Source organism: Silurus meridionalis, chromosome 14, assembly GCF_014805685.1.
Source record: "Silurus meridionalis isolate SWU-2019-XX chromosome 14, ASM1480568v1, whole genome shotgun sequence".
Lineage (NCBI taxonomy): Eukaryota > Metazoa > Chordata > Actinopteri > Siluriformes > Siluridae > Silurus > Silurus meridionalis.
The window spans coordinates 654,168-670,897 of record NC_060897.1 but is presented as its reverse complement, the minus strand read 5'-3'; the positions used below and the strand labels follow the sequence as shown (position 1 = coordinate 670,897).

At 43.8% G+C, this 16,730-nt stretch overlaps 1 protein-coding gene across 1 annotated transcript in view; it reads right to left on the bottom strand.

Annotated features, from left to right (window-relative positions):
• Positions 1 to 16,730, bottom strand: part of syt17 (synaptotagmin XVII) — a 34,762-nt gene that overhangs the window by 14,120 nt on the left and 3,912 nt on the right. Inside the window, exons 2-3 of the mRNA XM_046865398.1 lie at positions 6,464 to 6,481; positions 3,999 to 4,147 (exon numbers count right to left, since the gene is read on the bottom strand). Coding sequence (XP_046721354.1) covers positions 3,999 to 4,147; positions 6,464 to 6,481 — 167 coding nt within the window. The remainder of the gene's footprint in view (positions 1 to 3,998; positions 4,148 to 6,463; positions 6,482 to 16,730) is intronic.

Below are 16,730 nucleotides of genomic sequence, written 5' to 3'. Positions count from 1 at the left end.
ATGTAGCATCACTTCCTGGTTCGGGAACAGCACCATGCAGGACAGACGAGCCCTCCAGAGGGTGGTGCGTTCAGCTGAACATACCATCCACATCGAGCTCCCTGACCTGCAGGACATCTACAGCATGCGGTGCAGGACCAGAGCCAGGAAGATTGTGGACCTCAGCCATCCCAAGAATGGACTCTTTTCTTTGTTAGGTTCAGGGAAACGCTTCCGCTCCTTGAAAGCGAACACAGAGAGAATGAGGAGGAGCTTCTTCCCACAGGCCATTCAGATTTTAAACCAGGAAACACCCAGGATCTGAAACTGGACCTCTCTCTCCATCTTCACACGTTTTCTGCACAAATTTTTTGTGTTAACATATATATATATATATTTTTATTTTATTTTATTTTTTTTTTTGCACTATGACACTTTAGTCACTTACATTTTGGACTTGTACAGCACAGTGCCACTTTATACCACATCATATCGCACACAGACACTTTATACCACACCATACCGCTGCGGTCACTTTATACCACACCATACCGCACACGCTCACTTTATACCACACCATACCGCACACGGCCACTTTATACCACACCATACCGCACACGGTCACTTTATGCCACACCATACCGCACACGGACACTTTATACCACACCATACCGTACACGGTCACTTTATACCACACCATACACACGGCCACTTTATACCACACCATACGCACGGTCACTTTATACCACACCATACCGCACACGCCACTTTATACCACACCATACCGCACACGGCCACTTTATACCACCATACCGCTGCGGTCACTTTATGCCACACCATACCGCACGGACACTTTATACCACACCATACCGTACACGGTCACTTTATACCACACCATACCGCTGCGGCCACTTTATACCACACCATACCGCACCACGGTCACTTTATACCACACACCATACCGCACGGTCACTTTATGCCACACCATACCGCTGCGGTCACTTTATACCACACCATACGCTGCGGTCACTTTATGCCACCATACCGCACGGACACTTTATGCCACACCATACACACGGTCACTTTATACCACACTATACCGCACACAGCCACTTTATACCACACCATACCACACACGGTCACTTTATACCACACACCATACCGCACACGGCCACTTTATACCACACCATACCGCACACGGTCACTTTATGCCACACCATACCGCACGGACACTTTATACCACACTATACCGCACAGCCACTTTATACCACACCATACGCACGGTCACTTTATACCACACCATACCGCACACGGTCACTTTATACCACACCATACCACACACGGTCACTTTATGCCACACCATACCGCACACGGACACTTTATACACACCATACCGCACACGGTCACTTTATGCCACACCATACCGCACACGGACACTTTATGCCACACCATACACACGGTCACTTTATGCCACACACCATACCGCACACGGACACTTTATGCCACACCATACACACGGTCACTTTATACCACACTATACCGCACACAGCCACTTTATACCACACCATACCACACACGGTCACTTTATACCACACCATACCACACACGGTCACTTTAAGGACAATCACGTCAATCACCTTAAATGTTACTGTTTACTGTCATATGCATCCTTGTATATACACTTTTGTTTTACATAAATTTTATTTATCTACCTTAATTTTTTTCTTGGTTTATTTTTCTCCTCATCCTATTCCCTCATGCCGAACTGTCGTAAAAAGCATTTCACCGCATGTCATACTCTGTATGTATGTGACAAATAAAATTTGATTTGATTGGTTTGATTTGATATGACCCCTGCTTTTCACAATATGCATGCTTCCTATTGGAAATATTATTAGAAGGCATGGAATTAGCTTCCACTGTTACGCTGATGATACCCAGCTATATATCTCATCAAAACCAGACGATACACTCAATTGAACAGGTTAATTGAGTGTGTTAAAGAAATAAAAGACTGGATGACGCATAACTTTCTACTATTAAATTCTGATAAGACAGAGATTTTGCTTATCGGCCCAAAAACCAGTACACAGAGGCTCCAGCATTTTAACCTGCATTTAGACAGATGTTCTGTAACCCCTAGTTCAACAGTAAAAGACCTGGGAGTGATTTTAGACAGCAACTTGTCATATTTTCATGACCTCCAGAATAGACTATTGTAATGCATTACTAGGTGGAAGTCCTGCATCATTAATAAACAAGCTACAGTTTGTCCCGAATGCAGCAGTCAGAGTTCTCACAAGGTGGAGAAAATATCACCATATAACCTCAACTCACTGTATTAGACTGTAGAAAGATCATCACTCATAATTACACACTCCAGTGCTCATGTTAGTTCTCACTCTCCAGTGTTTTGTAGTGTTTAAAGACTATAATCACACTCTTGATGTCACCAAAATGAGGATGAGGTTCTGCTTTTTGGCGTCTGGTTCCTCTTAAAGTTTCTTCCTCATAATCTCAGGGAATTTTTTTTCTTGCCACAGTCACCCAGGTTGCTCATCACGGATAAACACACATCATTCCCTTTAATTAATAAGTACTGTGAAGCTGCTTTGAGAACATGCCTATTGTGAAAAGCGCAACAGAAATAGAGTTGAACTTGAATATCTTTATTTATCTACGTTTCCACACTATCACCTTCAAAAAACTCCCCTTGCACAGCAATCATCTTTTTGATTCACGCCGGATCTCCGCAACGTGTCAAAACAGGGATCTGGATCTTCATATTCTGGAAGAGGGCGAAGTCCTCAGGAGCCAAATCTGGCAAGTAGGGTGTGGGTGGAAGTGAGATCATGTTGTTTCTGGCAAGAAACTCACATGTGAGGAGGAGCTCGGTGACAGGGTGCACAGGTGATCGGAATAGCAGACGTGGTAACGCACATGGTCAAAACAGCACCAATCACACGGTTTCCACTGTACACAGGACGATGTCTTTTGGCACACTGCGTTATGAAGGTCGGTGCTCCCTGTTATTGTGGGTGCAGCCTCGTGCTGCCATCTATTGGCGTGTTATAGAACTAGTCTCGAAACTTTTTGATACTACCTCGTATTACATGCTTTACTTATATTTATATTTTTATCTGCACTATTTGTCCCTAATTTATCTATAGGAAGGTCTAAATGGTTTATAATATATGGATAGTGTGAGATTATAAAGGATGTATGTGCACTAAATTAAGTCAGAAAAGCTTCCTATTGCCATTGTATGAGGTTAAAAACAATCACTCAAGTCAATCAAACATTTCAACATCCCATTCTACCTCTTAAAAAGTACATTTTCAGTTTGTAATTAGGCAGCAGCCCTACGACAGAACCACCATCCACACAGAAACAAAACACGGCTCTTCCACATCACAAACTGTTAATGATAATGAAAGCTGTAAATGAATTGCAGACCCAGCCTTCACTCGTTAGGGCTTCCGTTTATGCATCTGATGATCGAGTCTGGAGCTACAATGCAACACACACCCAAATAAACCACGAGCAGCACGGCTCAAGTCAAATGTTAAGTTTAGATTGAATTCATTTCTTAAGAAAAAAATAATCATCTTGCAAACAGACTTAATACTGGAGATAAATGAGGTATAAAGCGTTATAGCAGGTTCTAATGGGCCCGTAATGATGTTGTATATGATTATAAGAGAACAGTGAGTATTGTAATGGGATGAGTTTATAAGAAGCTCATAGTTGTTGTGCGACATTATAAGAAGTTAATATTAGAACAGAAATGGTATGGCGTTTATAAGGGTTCATATGGGCATTGTATAAACTAGCTAGGGGGTTTAATAATTTACAATGGTAGATATAATAATTAGGGTCATGTGAGATCATAAAGAACTCATATTAGTCACTGTATGAGGTTATAAAAGGTCCCTATAAACATTAGTATTAATAAGGCTGTTATAAGAGGTTATAAGCAGTCTGTATGGTGGTCATCAGATAATCTGAGATGTACTTACAGCCAGGAGGGCGTCTGTGCAGGAAACGGTCCCAGAATCTCCACTTCTTCCTCAGAGGTCTGACAGCAGCTACATTCCCAAAACCACCGCCAACATGCTCCACACGACCAGCGGCACAGCAAGAGATCCGTCAATGTGGACAGCAGACCCTAAGGAGAACCATCACAAACACAGACTCAGAGACACAAGCAACTCCTGCACAACAACTGCTAATGGCTAAGAACCTTTGGAGAACTGAAGAGTTTGGAGAATGGTAGCTAACTGTTGGTCCATAGAAATCTACGGTTCTAAAAGACAGGAGGTGAAGCTGGAGGTGGCAGAGTTGAAGATGCTGAGACTTTCATCGGGAGTAACAAGGAGGGGCAGGATTAGAAATTAGCTAATTAGAGAGAGCGTGTAACCAGGACATTTTGGAGACAACATGAGAGAGGTGTAAATTAAATGATTTGGTCATGTGCGGAGGAGGGAGATGGGGTATATGGGAAGAAGACTGTTGGGGATGGAGCTGCCAGGCAGGAGGAAAAGAGGAAGCCCAAAGATAATATAACTAATAGATAATATATACATCCAGTATAATGGTGAATGGGTGAATGGTCTATTGGCAAGACAGCTCAGGTAGGACGTTTTAGAGACAAAGTGATTGAGATGTTTGGTCATGTGCAGAGGAGGGACATGAGGTATATCAGTAGAAGAACACTGAGGATAAAAGAAAACAGGAAGAGCAAGGAGGAGGTTTATGGATGTGGTGAGGGAAGACATGCAGGTAGTTGGTTTGAAAGAGGCAGATGTAGAGGACAGGGGGTATGGAGACGGATGATCCGCTGTGGAGACCCATAAAGTGAGCAGCCGAAAGAAGAAGAAGAAGAAGAAGAAGAAAAAGAAGAGGAAATATATCTCACAATTCTGACCGTTTTCTCTACAGATGAAGCAGAACCTAAAAGGTGGACATCTGAATGTTGATAGGAAAAAGGAGCAAAATTGCTGCAAGGTTTATTTATATATTAAAAAATTTGGGTAAATTTGGAGGTGTGAATTTTACACAACAGTGATTTAAATGAGTAACTGAATCATCTAAATGCAGCCGTGTAGCCTGACTCTGAATACCAGGAACTTTCCTGATGTGAGCACTGAGAGAACTCAACTATTTGTAGGAATTTAATTGTGATACTTCCAAAATAACTTTTGGACTTTTCTAGAGAAAATGCCTAGTGCTGTCTAGCGGTTGTTAAAAGCCTCGGGGAGTCTCAGAGAGCTTCAGAAGATGGAGCTTTTAGTGTAGTTGAGGTAGAAAAGCGTGAGTCATTGCCTCTGCTGAGACCCGTCTGCCTCGTCACACTCACACACACACACACACACACACACTATTCAGTGTCACTACAATTCAGCTAAACAAATAAAAACTGACAGCAGGCAATACAGTTTCTTCATAAAGCTACAGGGATGAAGAGAAAACCAACCTGATATATGGGGTGGTGTGTATGTGTGTGTGTGTGTGTGTGTGTGTGTGTATGTGTGTGTGTGGTTGTGGGGTCTGTAGGGTGTAGAATGTTGGGTATAGGGGGTGGGCTGTAGGATTTAAAGTATGTGATGTAGAGTATGTGATGTAGTGTGTGAGGTGTAGAGCGTGGGGTGTACGGTGTGGATGCGTGCCTGGTGTAGAGCATGAGTGCAGGCTGTAGAGTGTAGGGTGCGAGTGTAGGGTGCGAGTGTTGGGTGTGAGTGCGAGGTGTAGAGTGTAGGGTGTGTGTGTTGGGGTGTAGAGCGTGGGTGCAAGGTGTAGAGTGTGGTTGCAGGGTGTAGAGTGAAGGTGTGGGTGCAAGCTACAAAGTGTGGGGTGTAGAATGTAGGGTGTGAGGTGTATAGGGTGGGTGTAGGGTGTGGGGTGTATGGTGTGGGATGTAGGGTGTGAGTGCGAGGTGTAGGGTGTGGGGTGTGGGGCATATATGCTGTAGAGTGTGTGTGTGTGTGTGTGTGTGCTGTAGAGTGTAAGGTGTGGGATGTAGAGTGTAAGTGTGGTATACACGGTGTGAGTGGGGGTGTAGAGTGTAGGGTTTGGGGTGTAGCATGTGGGGTGTCGGTGTGGGTGCAGGCTGTGGAGTGTGGGGTGCGGGGTATATGGTGTAGGATGTGGGGTGTAGGGTGTGAGTGTGGGTGTAGAGTGTGGGTGCAGGGTGTGACAGCAGGGTGTAAAGTGTGGGTGTGAGGTGTAGAGTGTAGTGTGTGGGGTGTAGGGTGTGGGTGAAGAATGTGGGGTGTGTGGTGTATGGTGTGGGATGTATGGTGTGGTGTAGAGTGTGGGTGCAGGGTGTATGGTGTGGGATGTATGGTGTGGGTGTAGAGTGTGGGTGCAGGGTGTATGGTGTGGGATGTATGGTGTGGGGGGTATGGTGTGAGTGTGGGGTGTAGGGTGTGTGTGCAGGGTGTATGGTGTAGAGTGTGGGTGCGTAGTGTAGAGTGTAGGGTACCTCGTTGACGGGTTCCAGCTGTCCTTTTTTACAGGTGGGAGAAGGACGAGGAGCAGCGGAAAGCAGGAGGAAGAAAAAAACCAGAGGAGTTTAGCAGGACACACGCACACACACACACACACACACACACACACACACAATCAACAATCAACCAATTAATCAAATAACCAATTTATCAATTAATCAACACACACTAGATTGAGACAGTATTTGGGACACCTGACTTTTCCAGCCGTATGTGGTTCCTCCCCAAACTGTTACACAAAGTTGGAGGCACATAATTCTATTGGATGCAGTAAAATTTCCTTTAACTTGAAATAGGAGACCCAAACCTGTGCCAGCATAACAAAGCCAGCTCCATCTACTCTCCATGGGTTAGAAGTCAAGTTTATTTGTATAGGGCTTTTCACAACAGACATTGTCTCAAAGCAGCTTTACAGAAATCAACAGTCAAGGTGAATGGTGTGCATTTATCCCTGATGAGCAAGCCATGGCGACTGTGGCAAGGAAAAACTCCCTTAGATGAATGAGGAAGAAACCTTGAGAGGAACCAGACTCAAAAGGGGAACCCATCCTCATTTGGGTGACATCAAGAGTTTGATCATAAATCTTTCAACAATACAGAACACTGGAGAGTGAGAACTAACATGAGCACTGGAGTATAAGATTATAAGTAATGTTCTTTCAACAGTCTTTGGTATGAAAGCCGGAGCTACTGAGCTCAACATTTGTGATCATCACAGATCCAGCATCAGCTTCTCCATGCCAGAGCCTTTAAACACTTCAGGAGGTCCAATGTCAAACTCCACACATGCAGTGGGATCCAATTGGCACTGGTACGTCTCTAGATGGTTCAGGATGTTTGCGAGTTTGGCATCTAATTCTTTAAAGTCCATAATCTTCATGAGGAGGGACGTGACTGGAGCTGGCCAAACCTCAGGAAGCCTCGGGATGGGGAGAGAAAGAGAAGCAGTGGAGAGGAATTAGCGTAGCTGCTGTTCATGATATTAACAGCACAAGTTGATAATGTGCATGTGATCAGATGTTCTGGAGCACAAGGTTATGATGTGATGTGTGTTATGTGTAGGCTTTGCTAAAAAGATATGTTTTTAATCTGCACTTAAACTGGGAGAGTGTGTCTGAGCCCCGAACACTGTCAGGAAGACTATTCCAGAGTTTAGGAGCTAAATGTGAAAATGTTCTACCACCTTTAGTGGACTTTGCTATTCTAGGAACTACTAGAAGCCCAGAGTTTTGAGATCTCAGGGAGCGTGACGGATTGTAGCGTGTTAGAAGACTGGAGAGATACATGGGAGCCAATCCATTTAGTGCTTTATAAGTGAGTAGCAGTAGTTTGTAGTCTATTCGAAACTTAACCGGAAGCCAATGTAGGGACGATAAGATCGGGGTTATGTGGTCATATTTTCTTGACCATGTAAGAATTCTGGCTGCCGCATTCTGAACTAACTGAAGCTTGTTTATTAATGATGCAGGACATCCACCTAGTAATGCATTACAGTAGTCTATTCTGGAGGTCATAAACGCATGGACGAGCTTCTCTGCATCGGATATAGACAACATATTTCTTAGCTTAGAAATATTTCTAAGGTGAAAGAAGCTGTTTTTGTAACTTGGTTGATATGATTTTTAAAAGATAAGTTGCTCTAAAATAACTCCCAGGTCTTTTACTGTTGAACTAGTGGTTACAGAACATCCGTCTAAATGCAGGTTGAGATGCTGGAGCGTCTGTATACTAGTTTTTGGGCCAATGAGCAAAATCTCCGTCTTATCAGAATTTAAAAGTAGAAAGTTATGGGTCATCCAATCTCTTATTTCCTTAACACACTCAGTTATCCGGGTTAATTGAGCTGTATCGCCTGGTTTAGATGAAATATATAGCTGAGTATCATCAGCATAACAATGGAAGCTAATTCCATGCCTTCTAATAATATTTCCTAGAGGAAGCATGTATATTGTGAAGAGCAGGGGTCCTAGAACTGAACCTTGTGGCACGCCATAGTTCACTAGCATTAACCTGGATAGCTCTCCATTTAAATCTACGAAATGGTAACGATCAGACAGGTAGGATTTAATCCAGCTTAATGCCTGTCCCTGAATGCCGATGTAATTGTGTAAGCGATCTAGGAGAAGATCATGATCTATAGTGTCGAACGCAGCACTAAGATCTAGTAAAACTAACAGCGAGATGAAGCCTTGGTCTGAAGCTAAAAACAGGTCATTAGTGATTTTAACTAGGGCGGTTTCTGTACTATAATGGGGCCTAAAACCTGACTGAAACTCCTCAAAGATATTGTTCTCTTGCAAGTGGGAACATCACTGGGCAGCGACAATCTTTTCTAAAATCTTAGACATAAATGGCAGATTTGAAATTGGTCTATAATTCGATAGCGTGTTTGGATCCAGATTAGGTTTTTTAATGAGGGGCTTAATAACTGCTAGCTTGAGGATTTAGGGACGTGACCTAAAGAAGTTGTTGAAGATCTCAATTCAATTCAATTTAATTCATGTTTATTTGTATAACGCTTTTAAAAATGAACATTGTCTTAAAGCAGCTTTACACAGATAATGTGGTGATAAAGAATGAATAAGATGTTCTTTATAAGTGTAAGTTTGTCCCTGATGAACAAGCCGATGGCGACTGTGGCAAAAAAAACTCCCCGAGTCGGCATAAGGAAGAAACCTTAAGAGGAACCAGACTCAAGAGGGAACCTCATCCTCATCTAGGTTGCACTGAATGTCCATTTATTGCAGATAAACAATGTTGAGGTGCAGTGATAGTGATCAGAAGCAAACTGTAGTTCTGAGTCAGTGTAGCAGACTGTTTACATTAACTACAGTCCAAATCCATCCTCAAAGCTCCCGTTCTTACTCAGAAATTTCATGGAACCCCCCAAGGCATTGATAAGAAACTGTCCCAAGCTGCACTGAGTGGCCTCCAATCGAAGAGAACATCATCCAGAGGCAGACCAGGACGAAGTGGGAAGATACACGGTGGGAAGAAAGGCAGGAACAGTGGTCACTGGAACCTCAGAAGCATGTTTAACTCGACCGAGAGAGTGAGAGAGAGACAGAGAGAAAGAGAGAAATGAACACTGTAAAAAAAGGAAACGATGCAGTTGTGTCGTTATTCTTTGTTGATGAATACAGAGGAAGGCTTAAGGAAGCGTCTGAAACCACACACTGAGTATTTAACGACCTGCTGAGAAGAGTGGTGACAGGAAGAGAAGGATATGGATTATTAAGTCTCCTGATTGTTGTATGAAAGTTAATGTCACTGTGCAGTTTGGACTCTGGTAAGATTGCTATGGCAGCAGAACTAAAAGGAGAAGCAGAAGGAAACACAGACATGAGGATATCTGGGATAAAAGACGACCCACCACACCACCGTCAACAAACCTAAGTGAACGTGTGAGAGTGAGGAGACGACAACATCCAAATATCCCAGTTCACCAAACACTCCATATCCATGATCCCTCCAGATCTGCTTCTTTACCTAAGAAAAATCTACTGATAAAAGACGACTAAATAAATATGTTTTCAGCCTCGACTCGGGTCAATAATCACACCAAGGTCTTTGACTGCTGTACACACTGAGAGAGAAACACCATCCAGAGATGCTACAGAATCTGAAAGTTTACTTCTAGCTGCATGTGGTCCTAGTAAAAGTATTTCCGTCTTATCTGAGTTGAGCAGAAGAAAGTTATCAAGCATCCACTGTCTAATGTCCTTTACACACTCCTCAACATTGTTAAGCTGATCTCTCTCATCTGGCTTTGCTGAAATATACAGCTGTGTGTCATCAGCATAGCAATGGAAGCGAATCCCATGTTTATGAATAATTTCACCAAGAGGCAGTAGATATAAAGAGAAAAGCAGAGGGCCTAAGACAGATCCTTGCAGAACACCAAACTTTACCTCAGAGAGTGTGGAGTACTCACCATTTACATCAACAAACTGATAGTGATCAGTCAGATAAGACCTGAGCCAGGAGAGAGCTGTTCCCTTTATTCCAACAACGTTCTCCAGTCCAGCAAGCAGGAGATTATAAATCAATGGTATGAAAAGCTGCACTGAGGTCGAGCAAAACAAGTAAAGAGACAAAACCCTGATCAGAGGCCAATAACAGTCATTTAGCACCTTAAATAGCGCCGTCTCTGTGCTATGATGAGGCCGAAATCCTGACTGATACATTTCATAAATCTTATTCCTCAGTAGATGTGAGCAGAACTGCTGTGCGACAACCTTTTCTAGAATCTTGGAGATAAAGGGGAGGTTTGATATTGGACTGTAGTTGGACAGCTGGTCAGGTTTCTTAATTAGAGGGTTGATAACTGCAGTGTGAAGGATTTAGGTATAAAACCAGTGCTAATGGAAGAGTTTATTATTTTAAAACAGGTTCAATTCCCTCTGGAATGATCTGTTTGAGGAAACTTGTAAAAAGTCAAACATCATAAATGTAAAATAAATAAAAAAACAATAACCTCAAACTTCATGGATGCACACACGCACACACACCTCACCTCTTACACATACTTTACACACCTTCATGAATACTGCACACACACGCACACACACACGCACACACACGCACACACACGCACACACACGCACACACACGCACACACACACGCACACACACACACACACACTTTCACAGATACACACGAGCACACACCCACACCTCTCACACACTTTACACACCTTCACAGATACATACAAGCGCACACCCCACACCTCTCACACACTTTACACACCTTCACAGATACACACAAGCGCACACCCCACACACACACTTTACACACCTTCACAGATACACACAAGCGCACACCCACACCTCTCACACACACTTTACACACCTTCACAGATACATACAAGCGCACACCCCACACCTCTCACACACACTTTACACACCTTCACAGATACACACAAGCGCACACCCACCTCTCACACACACTTTACACACCTTCACAGATACACCAAGCACACACCCACCTCTCACACACACTTTACACACACCTTTACAGATACACACACACACACACACACACCTCTCACACACACTTTACACATTCACAGATACACACAAGCACACACCACACCTCTCACACACACTTTACACACACAGAAACACACACACCTCACCTTTCATACACGTTTCACACACCTTCACAGATACACACGTACACCTCACACCTCTCACACAAACACTTTACACACACCTTTACAGATACACACACATACACATCACCCCCACCACCACCTCTCGCACACACTTTACACACACCTTTACAGATACACACAAACAAAGCATCTGCCAAATGTCGTATATGTAAAATATTAAAAAAAACATGACGGGACATCACAGTACACCGTCCTCCACCAAGAGTATGAAAGGCCAGAACACGGAGCCACGGCATGCATTCTGCATCACGCTACCCACTGAACAGCAGCTAGCAGAAGACAGCAAGAATCACCTCATATACAATCAATTCTATACCCAGTAAAGTAGAGTGTTCTGAATCCTGTATCGTGTTTTTACTGACGCGCTGGGGCGAGTACAATCCACTGATCAGCGCATACCAGATAGTGAGAATCCTTATATGGTCCTTCGAGCTAGAGAGGAGAACTTCCTAACATTCGGTCTATCAAGCCGGATAGGAAACTTCCTAACATTGGTCCTTCGAGCCGGATAAGTGTGCTTACCACAAAAGTAGGATGTCAGAACAACCCTCCAGCGAGTTTTCGCGCCCACGACGCAGAACTCAGCCCCCATCCCACCTTAAAAACAATGAGGTAAAATACTATGCACAGCGTTCACATGAACAAGAAGAGGAAACACAGTTAAGCACAATGAGAGATGAATCTAGTATGTTACCCCTCGATTACAGTATTTCTCTTCCTTAAGTTCACATACTGGTGACATCAACGCAATTACGGGAGCAATCACGAGGAATTACGACAATTTAAAACCCTTTATAAGGATATGCAGAATTTAACAGTAAATCCGCAGGCAGCTCTGCTAGCTCCCCGACCACAGCAGGTCATAGAGACTCCATTCCCTTTGCCCAGAACTATCTTTAAACCACCTGAGGCAGCGGTGCCAGAGCCAGTGCCTCATACACCACAAGTGCCCCCTAGTAAGAATTCCTTAAAGTCAGAAGTAGATACATATGCCCATCTACCTAATTCACAATATCCTCCCTTGATGGGGCAGCTTCAGAGTGCCGCATCTCCGGACATGTTTTATAGGGAACTGCATCCAACAATTCCAGATTTCACCAGTCCAGACCCCAGAGAGTTCACTCATCTAAAGTAGCCCTTGATAATATCCTCCCTCCCAATGCAAATGAACTCTTCAAGTATCAGATTCTCTTAGGATACCTCAAATTTAGAGAGGCTCGCCTAATAGCAGACACATACCTGAATTCCCCTCAGCCATACACAGACACTATGACTGCACTTAATGACAGATTCGGAATAACTTATCAGTTAGCTTTTACTAAGATAGAAGCAGTCATGGATGCTCCTGATGTTCAAACTGGAGATGTAGCCAGTTTCAATCAGTTTGCCATGCAAATTCAAGCTCTCGTGGGTCTCCTGAAGTCATTAGGTTCTGAGGGAGATGCGGAACTACAGTGCTGCTCACATGTAGCACGTCTACTCACTAAATTACCCTTGGATTTGTATGCCTCATTCAAACGACACCTGCCTTATCAGAATTCCTACACTCTACCGGATCTAGCAGAGTGGCTCAAGCTTGAATGCCGGTGTCAAGACCATAAGAGCTTGAATCAGAGGAAAGAGCAGGGACGTAAGATGGTGCAGCCAAGACCAGGCCCAGTAGCAAAGCCCAGACTCTCTTCTGTCCTGCATGGAGCTAACCAACCCCCAGAAGCAGCTACTCAAGTGCTGACACCCTCGTATCAGTCCAAGCCAGCACAGGGATCTGAACAGATCAGAGTTCTGTGCCCATACTGCAACAGTACCGAACATTACTTAAGCCAGTGTACCACTTTCCAGACGTTTAGTACAGAGCAGATGATAAAATGGATCAAAGACAACAAGCATTGTTGGAAATGTGGGCAATCCCACCTAGCTAAAAATTGCACCCTAAAGAAGCCCTGCCGTCTGTGCAGTGGGAAACACCTTCAAATCCTTCATGGGGTTAATAGGCACCTTTAACTCTGAACACTTTTGCTTAGCACTGTTACCCCATTGCAACGCTCTAGCAGAGATACGAACACCTGAAAGGCATTCCTTTACAGCCCATTGACAAAGCACAACCCCTTCTTTTGATAGGAGCAGACCACCCTCACCTTATAACACCCGTTGAGCCTGTACGCCTAGGGCCCCATATAAGTCCAGCAGCTATCAGAACTAGACTAGGCTGGACATTACAAGGCCCAACACGCTTTTTGCAGCAACAGTTACAGCCTTTAACAATGTTTACATATCTCTATCACTCCTCAAATGGAAGAACTATCCCGGGATGTAGAGAGACTATGGCAAGGTGATACTATTTTACACAGAAATTAGAAATTAGTCACGCGATCAAACCAGGATCAAGTGGCAATAGATCTGTTGCAAACCAGAACAATTAGAGTAATGGTAGATGGAGTGAATCGTTATGCAACCCCCCTTTTAAGGAAAGCTAATATGCCGCAACTCTGTACCACTAAGGACTCCATTATGCCCAACTTAAGAAGTATAGAGCGGCGGTTGGCAAAGGATCCTGAAAAGGCAGTAGCATATAATGAAGAGATTAAGATATTAGAAAAGTGCGGCTATGTAGTCAAACTCACCATTGACTCTGTAAACACGGGAGAAGAGTCATGTTTCATTCCACATCACATGGTACAACATAATGTGAAGAAAAGAGTACACGTAGGCCAGAATCTGAATAATTACCTCCTTGCTGGACCTACACTTAGCCCTTCCCTCTTAGGAGTGCTGTTGCACTTTAGGGAACATTCCGTAGCAATAAGTGGAGATATTAAGGGTATGTTTCATCAGGTCCGCCTACTGCCTGAAGACAAATCACTCCTTCGCTTTGTATGGCGTGACCTTCAAACCAATAACCTTCCCAGTATTTATGAGTGGCAAGTACTACCCTTTGGCACAACTTGAACCCCCTGTTGTGCCATCTATCCCTTGCAACGCCATGTTCTCGACAACACACAACCTAACGATATTTTTAGATCGACAGTAGAAAGGAATTTTTACGTAGACAATTGTCTTAAAAGCTTAATGACCGCAGATGAAGCCAAGCAAGTAGTGGATGGGTTATGTGGCCTTCTTGCTAGTGGTGGGTTTGAGATTAGACAGTGGGCCTGTAATATCCCAAGAGTCGTAATCATCTCCCGAAAGAGGCCCGTTCGGATAGCATTGATCTTTGGTTATCACATGACAAGACCGATCCCCATGAATCCACTCTTGGACTGAGATGGAATTATAACTTAGATATACTCCATTACAAACACCGCCCAACACCCAAAACCACACCCACTATGCGGCACATCTATAAGATAGTAGCAAGACAGTATGACCCCCTGGGATTCATTCCTCCCTTCACCACCCGCGCCAAAATTCTAATTTAGCAGTTGTGAAACAAACAGTGGGGATGGGATGATCCCATGTTGCCCACAGATTTGGTGAAGGCCTGGTGTGAATGGGAGAATGAACTACCCATTCTTTCTCAGGTCACACTTCCCCGATGTTATGTTACGCCAGATATGGATAGGCCCAATACCACGAAACAAATTCATATCTTCTGTGACGCTTCAGAGCGAGCATACGGTGCTGTAGCATACTTAAGAACTAAAGATCAAGAAGGTAGAATACAGCTTGCTTTCCTGATTGGCAGATCCAAAATTGCCCCTAAACGTAAACAAACCATTCCTAGGCTAGAGCTATGTGCAGCCCTTATTGGTGCCCAACTATCGAAGCTGCTTGAAAATGAATTCACTCTTAAGATGAGCCGAGTGATCTTATGGTCCGATTCAACTACAGTTCTTTCATGGCTAAGATCTGAATCTTGCAGTTTTAAAGTCTTTGTAGGCACTAGAATAGCAGAAATCCAAGACCTAACTGAGTCACATGATTGGCGATATGTAGATACAGCCAGAAACCCAGCCGATGGTCTAACAAAGGGGCGTAGCTTAGTAGAACTTGTTACACCAAACAGGTGGAGTTTAGGTCCACCCTTTTTACTTAAAGCAGAATCAGAGTGGCCAATCCTGCCACCTCTTAAGACCCCTGAAGATAAAGTGGAAAGGAGAGCTAGTATATTCTGTGGTGTCACACAAACATCAAAGCCCTTAGACCCTAGTGAGTACCACTCTTGGAAAGACCTTGTTGAAGCCATAGTTCAACAACATCCAAGTGACTTAGATTAATCTAGTATACCTACAGTTAAGGACTATGTGACAGCAGAACATCTCCTCTTTCGTAATATTCAACAAGATAGTTTTCCAGAAGAATACGAGCAACTAAGCTCTGGTAAGCCTGTATCCCCTACAAGTAGATTTCTCACTTTAGCCCCAGAATTCGACAAAGCCAGTCAGCTTATACGGGTAGGAGGACGCCTACGTCGTGCTGAAGGCTTAGAACTCCAAACAGTTCACCCTATTGTCCTAGACCCTCATCATCGAGCCACCAAATTACTCATTCATGATTCATTCTATGATAGTAAGCTATGTCACCCAGGACCAGAACGAGTATTTGCTGAAATGAGGAGAAGTGTCTGGATACTAAGAGGTCGTGAAGCAATTCAAAAATCCCAACATAACTGTATGGAGTGTCGTAAGTGGAAGGCTAAACCTGAGAACCCTAAAATGGCTGACCTTCCTCCAGCACGCTTGAGACTTCATAAACCACCCTTTTATAGTACTGGTATGGATTATTTTGGACCTTTCCAAACCAAAATAGGCAGGCGCTTAGAGAAAAGATGGGGAATAATCTTTAAGTGTCTTACAACTCGATGTGTACACATTGAGCTTCTCACAGCTATAGACACCGATTCCTTCCTCATGGCTCTGAGGAGATTTCCTCATGGCCCCCAGGAACTTCTAGGGTGGGGAGAGAGAGTTAAGAGATGCCTTAAAGAATTGCAGCCAAGAACTTCAACAGCATCTTGCCAAACAGAAGATCGAATTTCGGTTCAACCCACCTAATGCCCCTCACTTTGGTGGCAGCTGGGAAAGGGAGATCCGATCTCTTAAAAATGCCCTCCGTACAGTAGTAGGTG